Source organism: Rattus norvegicus, chromosome X, assembly GCF_036323735.1.
Source record: "Rattus norvegicus strain BN/NHsdMcwi chromosome X, GRCr8, whole genome shotgun sequence".
NCBI classification, from domain to species: Eukaryota; Metazoa; Chordata; class Mammalia; order Rodentia; family Muridae; genus Rattus; species Rattus norvegicus.
In genome coordinates, this window is record NC_086039.1 from 139295146 (window position 1) to 139316920 (window position 21775).

The 21775-nt window shown below is 43.3% G+C and overlaps 1 protein-coding gene across 3 annotated transcripts in view; it reads left to right on the forward strand.

Annotated features, from left to right (window-relative positions):
• The first annotated feature begins 344 nt into the window (after positions 1 to 344).
• Ints6l (integrator complex subunit 6 like) overlaps positions 345 to 21775 on the forward strand; it is a 67601-nt gene continuing 46170 nt past the window's right edge. Inside the window, exons 1-2 of one of the 3 annotated variants that reach the window (XM_039100551.2) lie at positions 345 to 842; positions 987 to 1064. In XM_039100551.2, coding sequence (XP_038956479.1) covers positions 732 to 842; positions 987 to 1064 — 189 coding nt within the window. In that variant the 5' untranslated portion in view covers positions 345 to 731. Of the gene's footprint in view, positions 843 to 986; positions 1065 to 2926; positions 7874 to 21775 lie in introns of those variants that run through there. The other 2 variants (XM_039100549.2, XM_039100552.1) reach the window with 2 other exon arrangements.

The following is a 21775-nucleotide window of genomic DNA, read 5'->3' on the forward strand; positions in this document are numbered from 1 at the left end:
GGCAGGATTGATTGATTGTAGTTCGCACAGCGTTTTGTGTGTAGCCTGCCTAAACATCTGTTTTTCTATAACTGTTGCTCAATTCTCTTTTCCTTTCGAATGACCATCTTTGAAGCACGAAAGAAAATCCATCCAAACGACCAAACAAATTATCCTAACGGCTTCTAAATCCTTTAAAGGAGAATCTGAGCTTAAAGAGGGTCTTTTACTCCCCCGCCCCTTACCTCCAGCATGGGTTCAAACTACAATTCCTAGGCTTTGTCCAAGTCCCTCCCTTTACCCAGTCATCTAATGAATATGTAAATTAAACATAATTGGCAGCCAATGGCGTGGGTTCTGGTCACATGGTGCTGATGGTAGGTGAGCAGACAGAAGTTGTGTCAGTGAACAGAGAGGGCTCTCAGTCTGGGGCAAGCGCTCTAGTGAGCGTGGACGGATGCTTAGGCAGTAGTCCTGGCAGCGGCAGCAGCGGCGGGCAGTAGTGGTGGCAGAAGAGGGGAAGAGAGACGGCCCGGAGACCTACACACACTCACACTTTCAAGTTCCCTTGGAGGGAGAGGAGTTGGGGCTGCAGAAAGAGGCCGGGAGCGGTCCCATCTATCCCATCCCGTTTCCCCCCTTTTCCTCTTGCTCCCTGGCTCTGTGAGAGTTCAGGATTTGGGTAGCCATACGTGGCATTGAGGGCAAAGGGGCCGGGAAAGTGGGGACCAGAACCAGAGGTGTAGTGGAAGATGCCCATCCTGCTGTTCCTCATAGATACGTCCGCCTCCATGAACCAGCGCACTGACCTGGGCACCTCCTATTTGGACATTGCCAAAGGCGCTGTGGAGTTATTCTTGAAGGTAAAAGGAGGGGAAAGGAGATGAGGGGGTCGCTCCTGCGGGATGGGGTGGTGGTGGACTGAGGTGCTTCTGTAACGTTTGTATCGCTTCCTCTCCTTTCCTACGCTTTCCTACGCGACCCCTCCGTCATCCCTCGCCCCGCAGCTGCGCGCCCGGGACCCGGCCAGCCGCGGAGACAGGTACATGCTGGTCACCTACGACGAGCCTCCCTACTGCATCAAGGTAAACAGGCCAGCGGGGGAGCGGTGGGCGGGAAGAGCGTGCGCGTCCACTAGCCTGGGGCTGCTGATCCCTTTTGCCTCCACCCGTGGCGATCCTGCGTCGCCCTGCAGGACGGGCTGGAGTGCGGGACGCCGAAGGGCGGGAGGAGCGGGGCGGGTGGCGGCGGCCGGGGGTCGCAGAGAGAGGCCCGGAGATGAGCAGTCCGTGCAGAGAAGGCACGGGAGGGCCGAGCTCCTAGCACGGCGGCAGCAATCGACTCCGAAGATGGCGGACATTTTGCTTTTGTATGAGGCAGCCAGAGGCAGGGTGAGGGCGCTGCTGAGATGGAAAGGAGGGAGGGGAGGAGGCCGAGGAAGGAGGGCTCAAGGCCCTTGGTGAGGCTGCGGTCCCTTCGCCCGGGACTCCGCCCCGATGTGCTCCTAGCCCGGCGCGGGCTTTGCTGCCGCCTGGGCTCCTCCTCTGGTCCCTCCTTCCATCCCTCGGCCCGCCCCGCCTGGGCTTCCTCTCCCTCCTCCCTCTCCGGTCCGCTTCTCCTTCACCGCATCTTCCCCTCCTCTTCCTGCCAAACGCGGGGCTGCACTAGCGCTGGCCTCCCAGAGCCGCTCCTTTGCATTCGAGGCCCTGGCCCCCGCCCCTCTCGTGCCACCACCCGCTCGGAATTGCTTAGCCTACGCTGCTCCCAGCTCCCAGACCCTGCGCGCTCTGTCAGGTTGAGCCCTGCTCTGCTCGCAGTTACCTTAGCGACAGTTGCTGTTTCATTGGAAATTCCTGCGAAGCAACCACAGAGTGTTTGGGGGAGGGGAGGGGCGCGCGCGGGAGGGGGGGGGTGCCCGAGCAAAACCTTCTTAGGGAACTGGTTTAACAGGGGCCAGAGTATTTTAGGGAGCAGGCCTACCTATTTGCATCCGAAATTAGGTTTGCTCTTAGCCGCATAGGGATTTGCCAAGGGGACGATTGGACTCTGAGCAGATGCACTAGACCAAGTCAATGATTTGATTCTCAGGGTCTGACCCTTAGCCTCCGTGGGGTAGTTATTTGTGTTCCCATGGTAAAGAGATAAAGAACTGGTTCGCCTGCAGTGGGTAGATAAGAGGAACTCAAACTGTTAAATCATCCCGCCTAAGAATCGTGCTTGCCTGTTGAAATATTAGAAGGTCGTTACCATTACCCTTGATGTCTTTCACTACTGCGTCATCCATCTGGCCCCCCTCATCCCCTCGCGGGATAACTTATCTATCTCAGTAAATTAACTGGAGGTTCAGCCTGGACGTGTTGTAAGCCCTGGTTTAATGAGTTGTTCCCTCTCAAAGTAAGTTGCCTAGTGTTCTTTCAGACAATGAAAGCGAAGATACTGATTTGGTAACTCTCTGCTTTGATTAAAAGTTGAAGTTGTAGGATTTTCCTAATACTATTTTGGTTTCAACTCGTTTATTTTCATTTTTTTTATTTATCTGCTAAAAAAAATTCGAGCCACTACATATCTTGCAAATATCGAATATTTTTAGAAATGCCAGTTTTCCAGGCCAGCCTGGACTAACATATTGAGAATCTAGAGCTGGAGACATAAATTTCAGTAATGGAGCATTTACAAATATGAAGCTTTGCAAAAATTCTATTCTCATCGTAGAAAAATAAAATACGACCCAGAGCCTGAATGTTTGCACACTTCGACTATTACTAACAGTAAGAGCCTACCTTTTGTGGTGTGCTCATTTGAAGATGCATCAGTTAATTTGAAGCAGTCGAGGGGATAAACTACAAAAACAGTTCTTATCTATCGTTTTATTTAAAGGCACAGCATTTTTGCAAGGAATGCTGGTAGTTCCTAAAATAGTTTGTTTTTTTTTTTTTTTGAGTTATAGGAATTACCGGACAGCCTGCTGTGGAGGTCTTTAATCAGCGTGCCTTTAATCCCCAGCACACGGAAGGCAGAGTGAGATGGACCTTTATGAGTTTGAGGCCAGCCTGGTCTACATAGCAAGTTCTAGGACAGCCAGGGTTCTATAGTGAGACACTTTCTCAGAAAAAAGAAAAGAAGAGAAAAGAAAAAAAAAAGAAAAATAAAGAGAAAGAATCACATGACAATATTTACAGACTCCTCTCCCTTGGCAGGAAGAAGATGTTTTGCCCCACTTTAACAGCCATTATTACATCTTTAAGCGTAGCACTGGAATTCCACAGCTCATACCATTTCTTTTCAGTGATAGGGATAAAACCTCGGCCCTCTGTCCTGCTAGGCAACTGTTCTGCCTCTGAGCTGCAGTTCAGCCAGTGCGCGTATTTAGACTGCAGTGTGCGTATTTAGACTGGGCTTTCCCACTTCTTTTATTCAGCGAATTACCCTGAGTTGCAAGCACTTTTGAATGGCTGGGTATTTTAACCACGTGTTTATGAAGCTTTCACTATTTGTTTGGAAGAGAAGAAAATGTTCAATATTTAGTGGAAAGTTCATTGTAGTTCCTTTTCGTCTGCCATGTTATTTTCTACAAGAAGTATTCCACCTTTGATTTCTTTCTCCTGGAGATCAGGTGTGAGACTATACTTTGTATACTATGTTTAATTATTTTTCTAAATTTTATGTGCATTGGTGTTTTGCCTGCCTTCACATGTGTCTGTGTGAGGTTGCTAGATTCCCTGGAACTGGAGTTACAGACAGGTGTGAGCTGCCATGTGGGTGCCAAGAATTGAACCCGGGTCTCGGGAAGAACAGCCGCTTGTTGTTCTTAACCACTGAGCCATCTCCCAGCCCCTCTGCGTTTTATTAATTGCTTTATCTTAGTCTTTATGCCTTCCCAAGCCTTTTCATGGTCTTCCTTTTACCTATGTGAAAGGGAAGATTAAGCATCCAATAATATTCTTGTTCTTTACCAACATTACTATTGGTAGACCATATTCAGGTGAGAGTCTTCTGAATTTCCACTTTGGACGTTACCTTTCTGCCTTGCCCAGCTCTCCTCTGCCTGTGATAACCTCCTTCTTTTGCTTTTTAGGTTGTAGCTTGCTTAGAACTTTGGAAACTTTAGAGCATCTGGTGATACTTTTCTTAAAATTCTGTTTAGATTTTTCACTTTCAAGTAGCTGGGAGTCCTGCAGGACTCTTTTCTGTCACACATGCTATCAAAATAGGTCTTTCTTGGGGTTGGGGATTTAGCTCAGTGGTAGAGCGCTTGCCTAGCAAGTGCAAGGCCCTGGGTTCGGTCCCCAGCTCTGAAAAAAATAAAAAAGGAAGAAGAAGAAAAATAGGTCTTTCTTTCTCAGCCTGCATCTTACTTTCTACTTAAAACTTCATTCTCTCTTAAGGGCCCAAGATCCTTCTAGCAAAGTGACGTTTGGTAATATTTTATTGGTAGCAAATTGTTCTGCAGAATAAATAAAGTGTCATTTTCTCTTTCTCTGAGGCCACAGAGACATTGCGACATTTTACTTCTCAGATCTGGATTATATCCAATTCCAAACGCTTCCAAATGAATTTTATTTTGCTAGTAGGTCCTCTTCTGCTGCAGCTGTAATAAGCATGAGTTGTGCATTTGCTTAGGAGATTTCCTTTTAACAGGCATGCACTCTTCCCAGTATATCCACTTACAAGCTTTGACAGTAAATCTTGGGCAAAGTTACTGCAGCAGGAATTTTTCACTAATGTATGTGGTTGAGTGTGTACATATAGTATTTCACCAAAGACTTAGTAACTCTCTACTGCATATTTCTTTGCATATAGCTGTCTACTCCTTTAATATTAGTCATACCTGCTCCATGCTATGTACTGGGTGTTGATGCAATTTAGTCTCATTTGGGAACCACGTATAAAATGCAAACATTTTATGCTAAATCTCTGTTAGTGTTGCTTCATAAACATGCTTCATCCATTGTGTTCCAAGTGTTAATGCTCTCTGTACATGCAGTATACTTTCAGTGTACACAGCTAGATACTCCTGTTTAGTATTTTATAATATACTATATATACTGTACAGTGTATCCTTAGAAGACAAGTCCAGTACAGGGCTTTTAAAATGTTGTGTGAGAGCTTTGTGGCAATAATTATAGTTCTTAATAGTCTTGGCTGAGATTCTGCTGTCTTGTATGTTTTGTTTTGTTATGAATCATAATTTCCCTTTATTCTGTGACTGGGAGAGGCAGGCCTGTCAGAAGAAAGTAAGCCATTAGCCTGGGTCCTCTCCTAGTATAAGTATTCAAAATGATTTTACATTCGAAGCCACTTTATTAAAATTATTTTTAAGAGATTATTTTTTAACATAACAGAATCACCTTTCTAGAAAGAGTTGAAACATATGCATAAATAGTGTCAGAAGTTTGTTATAAAAAAGAGATATTGTTTCAAAAAACACCCCAAGCTAGTAATTTGAAACCATATACCATTTGAAAAAGTGAGCAGCTTTCTTGGATGTTGCTTTCCAACATTGTGCAGCTAACTTTTGATTACTGGTATCTGCATGCCGTTACCAATATGAGCCAGAAAGAGCAAGGATTCTGGCCTACCAACCGAGGAAGTAAATTCAAGATTTTTTTAAACTGATATATGTAATAAACATTTATTAGAATTTGGACTAAAGTTATTAAAAGAGCATATTTTTTGTTGTTTTGGTTTTTTTTTCCTGGACAGGGTTTTTCTGTGCAGCCCTGGCTGTCCTGAAACTCATGGAGACCCACCTGTCTCTACCTCCTTCCTGAGTGCTGGGATTAAAGGCATGGGCCACCACCACCAGGCTAAAGGAGAAACTTTTAATGGAGTGCTCCACTGTGGTTAAGAATCTATAGAAATGCTTTGGGGTGAAATAGTAGCAACAGGAACCCTGAGAACCATCTTAGGCAATGCAAGGTTCTTTTAAAACTCTAAATCCCCAAATGCTCAACTCACTTTGATGATGAATTGTTTCCCCCATGATTTTGCCCCCTCCCCTGCCCAACAAGGTCTCTATGTATGTTGCCCTGGTTATCCTGAAACTTTCTGTAGATCAGGGTGGTTTCTAACTCAGAGCTTACCTTGCTTTTGCCTCTCAAGTGCCTAGCTTGATTTTTGCTTTCTTTCTCACTTCCCCTCCTCCTTAGTCATTTGAAGCATCTGACAATAGTCATTGTCAATTATCAAAGGGTGTGGGGAGCTTAGCTCTAGAAGGCTGTATCTCTGGCCTAGGTATGAGTATCTGAGAACAGTGTTGAGATTAGGGATCAGTGGGAAGATCCAAGGAGAACACTGACGAAATTTTAGAAATCTACTTTCTGTCCTAGACCTCTCTTACTTATATTCAGTCATTCTTTAAGTGTCAACGTTTGCCACTTCTCACCAGAGCCACTGATGTAGCTAACATTCAGTTGATAACTAGCCTTGTCCTATAGTCATTCTTCCCTGTCATTGCTAACTGTTAGTCTTTAAATAAAGTGAAATAGTCATTTCTCTGTGAAAATCCTTCAGGCACAGGGCATGGTGGCTCATTTTCGTAATCCCAGTCTGGTTTTGCCTATTGATACTTTGTCTCCAAAACAAAACCTAAACCAGGAATGATGGCTCACTCCTGGGATTCCAGCATTTGAAAACTTGAGACAGGAGGATTGCCATGAGTTCTTAGCTATCCTGGGCTATAAGATATTGTCTCCATAAAAAGTGAATAAAGAAAAAAAATGGAAAAGTCCTTCAGGGTTTTCCCTCAGGTATCACAATAAATTCTGAACACCATGGCCTAAACACTAGTGATACCTTTATCTGAATGTGTGTTACCTTTCCAACAATGTCTGTCCATTTTCTTTTCACATAAACCTAGGCTCCAAACACCAAGAGAAATTAAGCTCTCCTCTCCAAACTGGTTATACCTCCAACTTCTGTGTCATTGTATAAGGTGTTCTCTGTAGCTTGGACATATTTCAACTCATTCTATTTTGTTGGATCCAGTGTTATTACTTTGTAGCCCAGAATGACTTTGAATGCACAGCAGTCCTCCAGCCTCAGCCTCCAGAGTGTTGAGATCACGGACTTGTACCACCATGCTGGGATTTGTTTTTCTCTCTAGCCTCCTGCCTCAGGCTTCTGAGTGCTAGAATTAAAGGCCTATGTGCTGCCACACCCATTCAACTTCAATCCTTTATTGTACATTCTCTGAAGTGATTGGGCTCCGCTTCCCCACTCCCACTCCAAGCAATGTAGCAAGTCCCCTTATGATTTGCTAAAATTGTCCCTTAACACTTTTTCCACAGTGCCCCCACCCCCACCGCCTCTGCGTTTAACACTTTATTATGACTGGGTGTTGATATTCTTTGGGGGGTAAAAGTGCTAGGCAATTTTATTCCTGAGATACATCCCCAGCTCTTAGCCATGTTAATATATTAGTGTTCATCTTGACCTCCCTAATAAGCGCATCTGAACGTAAGGATATGTGTTCCTTTAGTACTAGAGAGTGCCTAGATCTTAGTAGGTATTCAACAGGAAAAAAATATTTCTGGCAATGTGTACATGCAAACGCTACCTCCCATCCCCACCAACACCCCCATTTTCAAGATTTTTTTCTCCAGATAGTAGCCACCATTAACAATTATAATTTTCCTTTATCTGCTTGCCATCCCCCTTTCTTGAAGGGAAATGCAATTTTTATTACTGCTGTGATAGGATCAAAATGGTGCTTTCCAAGGGTGCTCTGACGGTTCCTCCTTCCCTCCCTCTGCAGTCTAGGCAGGCATTTCTATTCATTGAACAACGTCCGTGCACTAAGCTTTGTTATAGAGACCTAGGGTAATACCAGGAAACACCCAGCTCAGGGGGAAAACGGGAAGGAGTGCAGGTCTCTAAGACTCCGAGAACTCAGGTTTGTATGTTTCTCTTGAGCTGAAGGTGTCTGAAATGGATCTGAAGGGAAATGGGGGTAGGGATTGTAGTCCGTGCCTGTCTGGTTATGATTTCACAGCATTCGTCGAAGTGGGCCAGGGTGGAGAGGAAGTGTGGAGGTGGGGCAATGCAGAGGGTTTAGTCGAAGTTGTCTTCTCTTTAATTAGTGCTAGCTACTTGAAAGTGTTTCGTCCTGGCACTGGGATTGGGGATGTAGAAGGCCAGGTGCAGGTAAGGAGAAGGCAAATATTTTCCTTTTTCGTTTGCCTTTGCTTCTGGAAGAGAAAATGAACTGCTGAGAACACAGGGTTCTTAGTTTCATAGTGAACAAACAAGGCAGCTGTTCTACGTCTTGGGGAGAAATGCGCTTTCTAGGGAAGGGCCAGATTGAAGGGCCCTCTGTATGGGTGGGGGTGGGGTCTGAATAAAGAAAACCTTAAGTCCTTTAATTTAGATCCCTGAGAGTCTCCTGTTACCTTCGATCTAGTCCAACTGCATGGATACATGCTAGAAGCCTGGGATACTTATCTCTTGAATACAGGGTTGCAAGTGGTGATTGACTTTCCAGGGCTCCCTTCCCAGGCAAGCCTTTTTAACCCATAGAGGTCACTCAGCTGCAGAACTACCTTGTTTATTTTCATTTCTGTTGGTAAATGGGTTGGGGTTTCCAGTCTGATTTGTTTAAAACACATCCTCTCAGCCGTCATATTTTTCCCCAGAACTCCCTGTCTGTGCTGGGTAAAATGGAAAAGGCTCCTGCAGAGACGGCAAAGGGCTGAGAGGGTAGAGGCCTTTGGCATGTCTTTCAAATATGCCAGAAGCAATTCAGGAAGTTTACACTCATTTACGTGCTCATCTGCATGGGTCCTTTTGGTGCATGTGTGGAAGTTGGAGGACTTCACTTTTCTCCTTCCGCTATGTAGAACCAGGGATAAAACTTAGGTCACCTAGCTGGGGTCAAGCACCTTTTCCCACTGGCTTATGTCAGAGGTTCTAGATTCAATATTTTTCTACTGTTGGCACAGCAGCCACAGCCACCGAGCACTTCGAAAGCAGATGGTTTATAAGTGTGCTGAACAGTGAGAAATATATTTGGTTAAGTAAATGGTATACAATTCCAATTGTTTTTTTTTTCCTTTGTGTGTCTCTGTGTGTATATGTATGTGTGTGGTCTTAACCATATTGTGAGGCTGGCCTAGAACTCCTGGGATCAAGTGACTTTCCTACTGCTAGCTGCCTCTCTAGGGGCTGGGACTACAGGCACCTGCTACCATTCCTAGCGTTTACAGTTTTTGTTTTGTTTTGTTTTAACATGGTTGCTTGGAAATATAAAGTTACATGCATGTCTCACGCTGAAGTACTGCAGTTCCAGTGAGCAGTGTCTCGCTGTCCTCTTTCTGAAGGTAGTTTCTGAGGTTCAGATCCTGGAAATTTCTGAAGGAGGATCTTTTCTCTCAGCGTCCTGTTTAAAATGAACACCATCATAAAGGCCTCATTTATACATGAAAGCTTATCTTCCAGTTCAGAGTTGATGGCTCGATAACCCTCAGCTCTGGGGCAGAATATGAAAGCATCCTACTCTTGGCTGTACTGAAAGCTAGCTGGGTTGCTTAGGTTTTTGGATGCAGTTGCCGACCCAACTGGTTGGGTTAGAATTTTTTTTTCCCTGAGCTAAGTATAACATAGTATACGTGTGAACGAATCTAACTGCGGTCGTTCAGGATTCCATTCACAACATGTGTTCATTGGTAGCACTAAGTGTTTCAGGCTTTCAGTGTTATTAAAGTATTTCCTATGTCCTTTCTTCGAGTTCTCTAGCTACTTGGTTCCAGATTCTCCAGGAACAACAGTTTTATGCAGGAAAAGTAAGATAAAGGATATATTTTTCCAGCTCAGCATAGTGCAAACCCAAGAAACAAAAGGGAGTTTGAATTATTGCTCTCACGGAAGTTTATTTTAATGCTCCTTGCACGGCCCTGTCTTATCATGGGAAGTCATCAGAGCCTTAAAGAGGAATGCTTAGAGGTGGGGGTGGGGGTGCTACACCTGACAGGAAAGCGCCTAGGACTCTTATTTCTGGGGGATTCGACTTCCTAGTGGGGTTTCCAGGGCCATCTGATTGCATTATTACTATAAAGGCTCCAATTTACAGAATGAATGTGTAATTATAAGGATGCAAGCACAGATAAGCCTTTTAATAACATGCAAAATATGTGGGAGGGGCTAGAGTGTGGCTCTGTAGTAATTATTTAGAGCATGTGAAGTTCCGGCACCAATAAAAAAAAGAAACCTTTGTTTTAAAGACATAGATCATTTAATAGCCACGTTTTGGGTTCTCTTAAGTCTTACTTTATGGCCAAATGTATTGTCTAGACCTTATCATATGCCATATGCTCCAGATATGATATGACTTGGATCTGCTTCCTTGAAAACAATGCGCGTTTGCTTTCTAATAGTAGCAGCTGACAATTATTGAGCAATGCTTATATACAGGGCAGTTTGCCAGTGGATATAAAGTGTTTATTTAGTTTATCTCCCCAGTCAGTCTATGTCATAGGTATTATTATCACCACTTAATAGATAAGTCAGAGCCATTTATCTGGGGCCCAGAGAGGTTAAGAAACACCGCCGATAGCAAGGTGCCTCTATTCCAGAGTCTTCTAATGTGATAGCGAATAGTAAAGCAATTGGCCAGTGAGGGGAAAGGAGTACTGTAAAGGTTATTTTGATTATTTAGCTGGTTGTTTCTAAGTGAATATCACTGCATTCCCACCTTGGATAGATCTCACAGTTGCAGCTGCGTTTAGCACAGGTGTGGAGTTATTTCAGTGCTGAGTGGATGGAGCTTGAGACACTGTATATATCATGCATATTCTGTCAAGTGCGGAGCTGAGTAGGCCCTGTAAGAACAGTAGCAGGTTTGGCAAAAGCAGCAGGGTAGTTCTTGGTTACTCAGTGATGACTAGAAATTACTATTTCTTTGCTTTACCAATCTCAGGATAACTGTTTCTTTTGTGAAAAAGAAAAGGATTTTTCCACAGGAGCCATTTGGTGTCTTATAATCTGCAACCTGCAGTTGAAGCAGGATTTTTCAAGCTCTTCGTGTGCATGCACCAAACTGTGTGTGGTTCTCTGTCTCTCCTGCTGCTGGTTAGCTCCACAGGTCATCCAGCGCCCCCTTTCTCTTCAAACCTCTTACCTATTTAGATGGCCTGGAATAGATGAATTTCAAAGGACTGGAGATGCTGGCAGAATGACCCCTGTGGTCTTGACAGGAGAAACATTGAACGAAGACTTCTGTGGCAATGTATGTGCTACATGCCCACAGAAAAAGCTGAGCTTTGCCTCTTAAACCCTATTCTCCTGATTTTACCATTCATCAGTACTCCCTGTGCTCTAGTTCAGCAGTTTGCAACCCGCGGGGCACGACATCCTTGGCAAACTTCTTTCTCCAGAAATATTTACATGACGGTTCATAACAGTAGCAAAATTGCAGTTATGAAGCAGCAACGAAAATTTTATGGTTGCGGTCACCACAACATGGGGAACCCTATTAAAGGGTCACAGCACTAGGAAGGTTGAGAAGAAGTGGTTTCATTGCTAATGTCCACCCCTTGGCTTGAACAATCCAGTCAACTTAGTACTGAAAGCCAAACTTCAGGGCTTGAATGCTGCTGAACAAAAGACTCGACAGTTTTATTTGTACAGCTGAGGAATACTATTGAGAAAATAGGGTTTGTTACAGTCTTAGGGGTTCTTTACTTTAGGACTCCGTGGCAGGGCTGAAGGGATGGATGGCTCAGTGGGTATGAGCAGTGGCTGCAAAAGCCTGGGAACCTGAGAATGTTCCTCAGAAGTCACGCAAAGGTGGGGGGAACAACAATAATAATAATATTAATAAATCAATTCCTTGAGCTTTTACATTTCTTTGCAAGGCGTTTATTAATGTTTCTTCCCCTTAGCTAAATTTGACATGAGCTTCTTCTTCCTTCCAAAGGTGTGTTACTTCCTTTACTCTGCAACTCTGCTTTTCTCTTCCCCTCTTGTCCTATCTTTTTTTTTAAGATTTATTTTATTTATTTAATGTATATGAGTACACTGTAGTTGTCTTCAGACACAACAGAAAGAGGCATCAGATCCTATTACAGATGGTTGTGAGCTACCATGTGGTTGCTGGAATTTGAACTCAGGACCTCTGTAAGAACAGCCAGTGCTCTTAACCGCTGAGCCATCTCTCCAGCCCTTTTTTAATTTTTTTTTTTGCTTTGATGAATGCATCCTGCTCTTTTCATATTTTGACATCTTCTGTCTCCATGGATGCTTCTCCACTTTCTGTTTTTCACCCAGCTATCTCAGGGGACTATAAGTTGTCCTCACTGGCGGGCTGTTGGAACCATCATGCCACAGTTACAGCACCCATGGATCTAAAACCTTCTGTTGTCCTGTTGCATCGAATCATGTAGGATTGAAAGCAAACCACGATGCAGCTTTGATTCTTTCTTCCCATCTTTTTTCTAAGGCCTAGCTGGCGTCCCTTTGGCAAACCTCCTACACCCTTATCTTCAACCCACTTTTACTGCTGTTGCTTCAGTTCAAGCCCGCAATGTTTTAATGCTTTGAGCATTATACCAACCTTGTAATTGGTCTTCCAAGGACCTCCCATGTTCCTACCATCCACTCAAACCAACTGTTCATTTTCTTGAAAATTTCATTTCCTCACAACATGTTCCTCATGAACCTTCAAAGACTCTCCATGCCTATGGGAGCCAAGTCTAACTTTCTCGGGTTTTTAGAGACCTCGGGTTTCTCTGGGACCTGCTCCATATGTCTCTCTATAAATTTATACTTCATCATTTGTGGCCTAACACTTCAGCCAGACCTGTCTCATATACCTGCTGGGTGGGACTCTGCAGTCTGTCCTCAACCCTTAGAACCGCAGTTAACAAAGGACCTAAGAGATCCACAGCCGGGTAGCTGGAGGACTGGGGTGGGGGCAGGGATCAGGAAGGAAGTGAACTGAAAGGTTCCTATTAAGGGTGTGACTTGAGGGGGATGATGTGACAGAAGGTGCTTTTAAACTGTTGTTATAATGCTGAGAGGCTCCAAGGGAATGGGGGAGGGAACTGGAGTATGACCTTTAGTGGTTTATTGGCCTGAACCAGACCAAAGCGGTTTGGTTTAAATTGGCCTGAAGTTGCCTAGAAGCACATTTGTTTAGTGAAAAGGCCCAGTCTCTGATGGAAGAGAGCCCACATAAACAGGCGACAGACTGTGGGGTTCCTGGGTTAGTATCAAACATTTAATTCAGCCATGGCATTGGAAAGTAAGGACTCCCTTCTGCTTCACTTCTTCAAAAGATTGCCAGTGTGTATAAAGCAGATCTCTCATTTGCATGAAAATTTCCACAGTATCTAAACATTGTGAATTTCATATCTCTCTTCCCCCCCTTTTTTCCTCCCTTCCCTTCCCCTCCCTTCTCTTCCCTTCCCCTCCCTTCTCTTCCCTTCCCCTCCCTTCTCTTCCCTTCCCCTCCCCTCCCCTCTTTCTTTCTTTCTTTCTTTCTTTCTTTCTTTCTTTCTCCTTCCTTCTTTCCTTCCTTCCTTCCTTCCTTCCTTCCTTCCTTCCTTCCTTCCTTCCTTTCTTTCTGACAGGGTTTCTCTATGTAGCTCCTAGCTGTTGTGGATCTTGCTCTGTAGACCAGGCTAGCTTGGAACTCACACATATCCACTGGCCTCTGCTTCCCAACTGCTGGGATTAAAGGCAGGCACCATTCTGTCCTGTGTGAACTTCTTAAAGTGATGCTTTGAGCTATATGTTAAAAGTAGATTTAAAGGGGTTGGGGTTTTAGCTCAGTGGCCTAGCAAGCGCAAGGCCCTGGGTTCGATCCTTGGTTCCAAAAATAAAAGTAGATTTAAAAATTGGGTATTGTAAATCCTGTCTGCAAAATGAGCTTCCCACTACCATGGTTCCTGCATGTTGTGCCTGGGCTAGAAGGCAAGAGACCTAGGTTTTTAACATGAGTCTGCTACTAATTACACCTATGACCTCTGAGCAAGCCACTGAACCTTTTATGGTGTGAGTTTCCTCATCTGGTAAACGACAGGATCAGACTGGATTATTTCCTCGGTTCCTTCCTGAAAAGGGAGTGGGAGAGAGGGCTATAAGGCTAAAAGGCAGGAAGCAGAATAATTGAGGGATGGAATTCAGTGTGATTTAAACATTACTTGAAGTTTCAGAAAATAGCTTGCTCGAGTTGATAACTGCTACCCCACTTTATAGTGCTTCTGTTTGCTGCTACAATGCTTGCTTTTCCCAAGTCGCCTGTCAATGATTACTTCAGAGTTCAGGTGCTGAAGGTTGAATGAACAGACTAGCTTTCTTTTTATGTGTGGATTTTAACAGTGAATGAATGCTACTTTTATTTTGTGCAAATTGACTCAAAAGTTCTTTTCAGATAATTTTTTTAAAAAAGGAATTAGTCTCCTGAGAAGAGATGCTGTGTGATATTAGAAGGTCATAAATGACAATCCTGTTCCGGGTGGCTGTTTGGTCAAGTGTGTTTTTCCCTAGGCCGTTACTGCGAATTTTTATCTTGTATATGTGTCCATAAAAATGTCTCGATGTTACATACTTGGATTCCTAGCAGCCAGAGGCTGAGGCACAAACAAGGCTAGTGAGTTTGAAGCTACCCTGGCCTCTATAGTGAGACTCCTCAAAACAACAACAAAAGAAAAACAAGTCTCATCTTGGAAGCCAATATTGAAAACAAAAATCTGCACAGGAGCTTTTAAAAATATTTTTTATTTATTTATATGTATGTGTGTATGTATATGCCCGTGCCCACAGAGGCCAAAGGAGGCTGAAGTTGCAGTTACAAGTAGTTGTGAGTCACGTGATGTGGCTGGGTGCTGACAACCAAATTCAGGACCTTTTGAAGAGCTATGAGTGCTCTTAGCCACCAAATACCATTTTCCAGCCCCCAAAGAGCTTAAATTAATACATTACTGTTGGGAGACCTGGTTCAGGCCTTGAACTTGCTACCATCGAACTACTTCTTCAAATCCAGAGAAAGTTTTTTGTAAACATGTATATATTTAAGTTTTGCTCCATTACATGTGACAGTACAATAGACTCAGACAGAGGATGAAAGTTTCTAAACTATTAGTTTCTACACGTGCCTATCCACTCATTACTGAAGGTCAGATTTCTTCTGCCCTTACCTTACTTTCCACCAACTTGTTTGTTTTTTGCTCAGTTCACTTAACACATGTAATCCTGGGAGTCTTTGTCAGTCCCTTGGAAAATGATTCAACATGCCATAGAGTGATATGTCTTTGTAGTAATATATGGGAAACTCTTTTGAATAAATAAAGTGGTTTTTATTTTGTTTGTTTCTTTGTTTTGTTTTAGTATAGGAGACAGTCTTGTTCTGTAGCACCACGGGATGGATCGGTAGCATTATATTCCCTGTTTTCAGGCAGAGAAATTCTTTAGTAAATGAGAATGGACTTTGCATATTTTATCAAGTTCAAGACCCAAGGGTCCTCAAAGTGTAACTCAAACAAAAAAGAATCGGAGAAAGCATGCATTCCTTAAACAAGTGTGTTGTAAGAAAGAGCTATACGAATCTAAAGACTAACTGAATGTGTTGAGCCGCCTAAGGAGGTAGCAGTGCCTTTAGTCAAATGCAAAAGCCAAGCGGCGCTACTCTGTAACGTATTATTAGCCTTTTCTACCCAGCAGTTTCTGGGCCAGCCAGGGCTGTGTCTCAATAAAATAAAATAAAGGCTGGGGAGTGAATATCCTCACAAAGGAAACCAATGTTCCATGTTGGGGGAAACAGGGGAGGGTACACAAAGCAACTGGTTCATTCCTGTAAGGCTACAGAATCTTCTCAATATGTGCTTCCTAATGTTAATACCTCCCTTCATACGGAGATTAGATATAAACAATTGAATGGATATTTTAGTGATTTCATCTGTCACAGTGTTGTATTACTGATACATCTCTCAGTAGATGGAGTAGAGCTGGGCGTGGTGGCTCATGTCCATAAACTCAGCACTATGAAAGCTGAGGCAGGAGGAGGACGGTCATGAGTTTAGGACCAGGTCAGTCTATATATTGAGTTCCAGGGCAGTTTGGGCTACAGAAGGGAAGTCTACCTGAAATAAAAGCTAAAGGTGGGGCTGGGGAGATGGCTTAGCAATTTAAGAGCACTTGTTGCTCTTGCAGCGGACTAGAGTTAGCGCCCAGCACCCACATGGCAGCTCACAGCCATCTGTAAGTACAGTTCTGGGGAATTAGGAGCCTTCCTCTGGCCTCCCTGGGCACCAGGTGTGCATGCAGTATTCACATACACAAGCCGGCAAACACACGCATAAGATAAAAAACAAGCCAGTTTAAAAAAAAATAACTGAAACCACCAAACAAACAAAATAAACAAGCCCCCCAAAGTTAGGGGTGGGGATGGGTGGAGAATTGAATTGGAATCCATTTTAAGGGCAAGGAGGAAATTCTCGACATCGAAAGCTTTAAGTCGCATAAATATTTTGGCATAAGGCTAAGGGGCAAGGACCAAGAGAAAAGTCGTTTGTCTTCTGGGGAGACAGAGTTGATTGGAAAAGCTGGGCATATTTTGTTACACCATTCCACCTTGCTCACCTGTTCACTGACACAGAACCTGTTCTTGGTGACAACGATGAACAGTATCAAATTGAAGAAGAAAGTAAACTGGCTAAAACACACTCCTCTTGAAATTGCTTCATTCCAATGGTCTGGGGTGCTGCAGAGAAAGCTTTCCCTAAACTTATGGAAAGCAGATGGAAAAAGGAAAACTGTTTATCTTTCAATGAGAGAATTGATGGCCCTACTATATTTAGACTTTAACTTGGGACATCTGGGAAAATGCTCAAATCCGTTAATCATCTAGTTTGTAACTATCTACAAAGAAGCTCAAGGTCGAGATTAGCCCTTTAGCATAGGCTTCTGAAGAACAAATACTATCAGGCTGATTTCATTTCCTTTCATGCAAAACAAAATGAGCGTTGAGGAGGAAAAGCAACATGTATTGTCTCCCCGATGTCAACAGCAGCCCTTGTTATTCAGTCGCTATGAAGGGCTCTCCTCAGCTGGGATGATTTGGACTGTACGGCTATCAAGATAAGCTGAGTAGCAACTGTGCTCCCAAAGGAGGCAGTGCAGTGGCTCAGCACTAAGTTGGGGACATTGGAAGCTCTGCTATCAGAGAGAAGGTCACTGACGCTGAGTACGAGGCTGGGTTGTCACAAACTGTAACATGTAATGATTTTTTTAAAAATTTTTTGCTCTTTGAAAAGATCCACTGCGGGTACCTTTCAACAGCTAACCATGCTAGAGAATTTCAATCATCTAGTTTTTTCTGCTTATAAATACTCAATTTACATAAAGTTTGTAAGGGACACTTCCTATGTAGACATTTAGGTGCAGCTGTCCTAAATACCTTTATACATGACTTTGGATAGGGATGGTACTACTGTGTTTATTAAATGTTAGAATCACTTTAAGTCAAGCAAGGTCACTAATATTTTGGCAAAGGATTACAAATGACCTTTACAGCTAGAGCAGTCTCCCTCCCACATCCCTCCCCTTTGAGCACAGCGGATCTTCTATCTCCTTTACTTGTTTAGAATCCCTGCCAAGGTTTCATAAAGGGCAGAGTTCTTCTATCAAAAAAGTAAAGAAAAACCCCAAGTCAGAGAAGTGGTCTCTGGGAAATGGGATAACATTCAAGATGCTGAGATTTGGGGGGTAGGGAGCTGCTAAATACTTTCCCCCCATTTGAAGTGGAGAAATAGACACAAGAACCAGCTAGAGTCCCTTTTGTTGTTTGTTTTTGAGACAAGGCCTGGCTTGCCCCCAATTCACTGTCCTCCTGCCTCAGCTTCCCCAAGTGCAGAGATTATAGGCATGAACCGTGACAGTCAACTCAGAGTTCTAAGTAACGCCTTTATTCCTGGTGAAGGCTTGGCTAAGAATCCAATCGAGATGCATGTTGGTCTGTTTAGGAATAGTAGTACCTCATAAGCACTGCAGCGCTGAGAACAAAGCAGGCAATTCAAAGGGGCTTTAGCAACAGTCTGGGAAAAGACAGTGCTGGCTGCTTGATTCTAAGTTTGGCAGATGGGTTAGAAGGTACAGATGGTGGTAGTAAGAAACCTTCATTGTAGGCTTCCCACCTCTGAGGAGAGTCTCTCTACTGTGTACTGGTATAACTGGGGAATAAGTAGCTAGTGGCCAGTTAGGCAGAGTCGAGAACAGAAATGGATCACTGATGTACGGAAAGCCCTATGTTTCTCTGTTGATATGAAATGATATTTTGAGTTGGCTATGCAAATTTAAACTAGACCTAAATTAACATACTTTATAAGGTAGTAGGCGTTTTCCTTCTGTAGGTCGGTTTTACTTGAATGACTATTATAAGACATAGAATTATAGGGTAAGTAAATGTTTTTATAAGGATTGTTATGGGGTATAGAATTATGGAATATGAAAATTAGAAGGGATGTTAAAATGTTAAGAATTGGTTTGGTTTTTTTGGGGGGGTTGTCTTTCTTTTGTTTTGACATGGTCTCACTTGGTATCTCTGGCTGGCCTGGAACTCTCTATGTAGACCTGGCTGGCAATAAACTCACATTGATCTGTCTGCCTCTTCCTTTTGAGTGCCTGAGTTAAAGGCGTGTACCGTCGTGCCTGGCTTAGGGTTGGTTTTATAGCTCTTTCATTTCTTGGATGAGGAAATAGTTCCCCAGACACTTATTCTGGACTGTGCCAGGTTAGTTGGTGACAGCCAGGACTAGACCAGGGTCATATAATTTTGAATTTACTGCCCAAACCCTAAGTGTCCTAAACTTAGCCATCAGGGAAAATAGGCGAGTAACTTGAACTTTGAAAACTCTACTGATCTTGGCCTTAGACATTAATCTAACAGCATGTGTATGAGGCCACTCAGAGAGCATGTGTGAGAGTGTGTAGTGAATGGTTTTAGTGGGAAGGTCATGCCCTAAGATTAGGCTCCCTTCCTTTAAGATCCTGGCTTGGCCTTGATAAACCTCTCAGTGTCTTCATCTAGAAAATGGATATAACAACAGTAGCCCCGTTCTGTGAGCTCCTGAGGCTGAGCTGAGAATGATATATCTTACATTCTGCTCTGCCTAGCTGAGTTCCCTGTGAATGAGCACTGGTAAATACTGTCTGCCATTATTCACCACCCTCCTCACTGAGAACCTTTGCAGTCCAACCCTTGAAGACAACAAATGCTTCCTTTCGCACTTGGCTCATCCCGGGTGTTACTTCTTTGCTGTAAACCTCGCTTCTCCAGATCGTTTATCTTACCTTCCCCTTTTAGGCCTGTCCGCCATTACCGAGTCCTAGCTTGTGCATAGCAAATGTTTTTTTCAGTTTATTCTGCCTTCATCCTGTCCCTATTCTGGTCCCGACTGCCTCAATCCTGGATTACTATATAGTTTCTTTTTCTGACTACCGTTTTCCTTCCTCTGGTCTGTTTTGGTTGTTACTACCAGACTGATCTTTCAGAGGCATTGTTTTATCTTGTTTCCCCTGGCCTTGAAATCTCTAATGACTCCATTGTCTGCTCCCTCAAAGGCCAACCCTTATGCCTGACCTCCATGTCCTTAGCAGATTCGGTGACTAAAAGAAATAATACAATGTCTGCCATAAGCAATTTAAAATATTCAAGTAGCAACATTTAAAAAAAACACTCGTGTGGATGCACACACATTTAGTTCTAGCACTTTGAGGCTGAGACAGAAGGAACAGTTTACCTGGATTGTATATCACACTCTGTCCGATCACTTCCACTAGTATATTTTTAAAAGATTTATTTTATTCTTTAATTATATATATATATTGGTATGTGCATGTGCATGCATAAGCCCTCAGAGGCAGAGGACTAGGATTTGCTGGGACTGGAGTTAAAGATGGTTGTGAGCCATCCTGCACTGGTGTTGGATCCAACTTGTATCCTCTACAAACCAGTATGAGATCCTAACTGCTCGGTCACTTCTCCAGCCCTTATTAGTTTATTTTAAGGGAATATGTCTCAAAGAGTATCACTTAAGTATAATCAGTATAAAACAAATAGTGAGTTTTTATATGCTACTTGGGGGAGGTGTCTATGTACTCAGAGTCTCATGCATACAGCTAGGGAAGTAATTCTGTGGTAGAATCCTTGCCCTAGATTCTGTCCTTAGCACCATGAAAAAAAATGTCTATATGTATTCTGTTCTTCATTTTGGCTACCCATATGCCATGTGTTTAATAGTTACATGTTGCTCTACTTGTTATCACTGTCACTGCCACACACACACACACACACACACACACACACACACACACACACACCTAAGCGAACCAAATCTCATCTCTCCTTGCTTGTTCAAACAAAGTAGAATGACAGGGGACCTATTTGGTTGGGTTATTCTAAGCCACTGTGGATGTGAACATACTTTGTAAGTGTAATTCTGCAAGAACGTATGGAAGATATTGTCTCATAGGAGAGTAGAATGTCTTGGACATAGAGTAACTGGAAAGAAATGCCTGGCTGGAGGTACAGCTCAGCAATAGAGTGACTGGCATAAGCCCAGAGGGCAGTCTCTAGTCCAGATAAAAGAAACTTCTGCAATAGTGGCTGGGCCTGGAGCTCAATGTTAGAGTGTATGCTTAGGATTCAAAAGACTAGAGTTAGAATATCTGTACTTCAGAAAAGGGAAAGCATATCCGCTGTCCTGAATTAAACTGTGAAAACTATAACCTCACACAGTGAATGGAAAATAGTAATGTGTCGTTTTGCCTACTGTTTTGTCATGATGGATTTTAGGAAGAAATTAGTTACATTAATAAGGTTTTGTACTCCTTTTTTTTTGTATTTTTGAGACAGGGTTTTCTCTGTGGTCCTGGCTGTCACGGAACTCATGGGGATACACGTGCCTCTGCCTCCCAAGTGCTGAGATTAAAGGCCCGCACCACCATTGCCTGGCTGCTTCTCTCTATATTTTTTTAAATTCTATCTCCCAGTACTTCTTCCCTGTGGAAAATGGAAATAGGGTCATTTATTTTCTTTCTTGAAATAGGATCCAGGCTGCTATCAAGAAACCCATTGCTTTCCACACTTGGTGGTACTCAAGTATAGAATGACATTAAAACCTTTTCATGTTGTCCAATTCAATAGAAAGGCTAAGACTTTACCTAAAAGCACATGTTAGATATTTAGATGTTGAAACCATTTGTAAAATGCTTTCTAGCTCTGCTATTAAAGGATATTTCAAGGAGTAAGTGTCCTGACAAATTGATTAAGACTGGTCAAAACCAGGATGCACTTAGTCTTTTAAACGCCAATGAGTTAACCCTCTGTGACCCAGTGCCTTGTGAATGCAAGTCAAACAGTACCATTGTGTTATACCTCCATAGGCCTGTTTTCCTATTTTGGTTTTGTCCAGCTGCTTTTGAGACAAGATCTCAGTGTGTAGATTAAGCTAGTCCTGATGTTGCTCAGGCTGGCCTCAAGCTTGCAGTGCTTTTGCCTCAGTTTCCTAAGTGCTGGATTACCACTGTGCACCACCATGCCCACTTGCCCATTAAACATTAGGAAAAGTTATTGGTTTATTTATGCATTTACTGTGTGCATGTGGTGGGTGTGAGCATGCCCCAGAGCACGCGTGGAGGTCAGAGGACAACTTTCAGGAGGAGTCTTTCTCTTTTCCAAATGTGGATCTTAGGGATCCAACTCAAGTCAATTCCTTTATCCATTTGTGTGCATGTCAATTGTGTGTACACACATGGTCATATGTGCCATGGCACACTTATTCATGTCAGAGGGCAAATTATG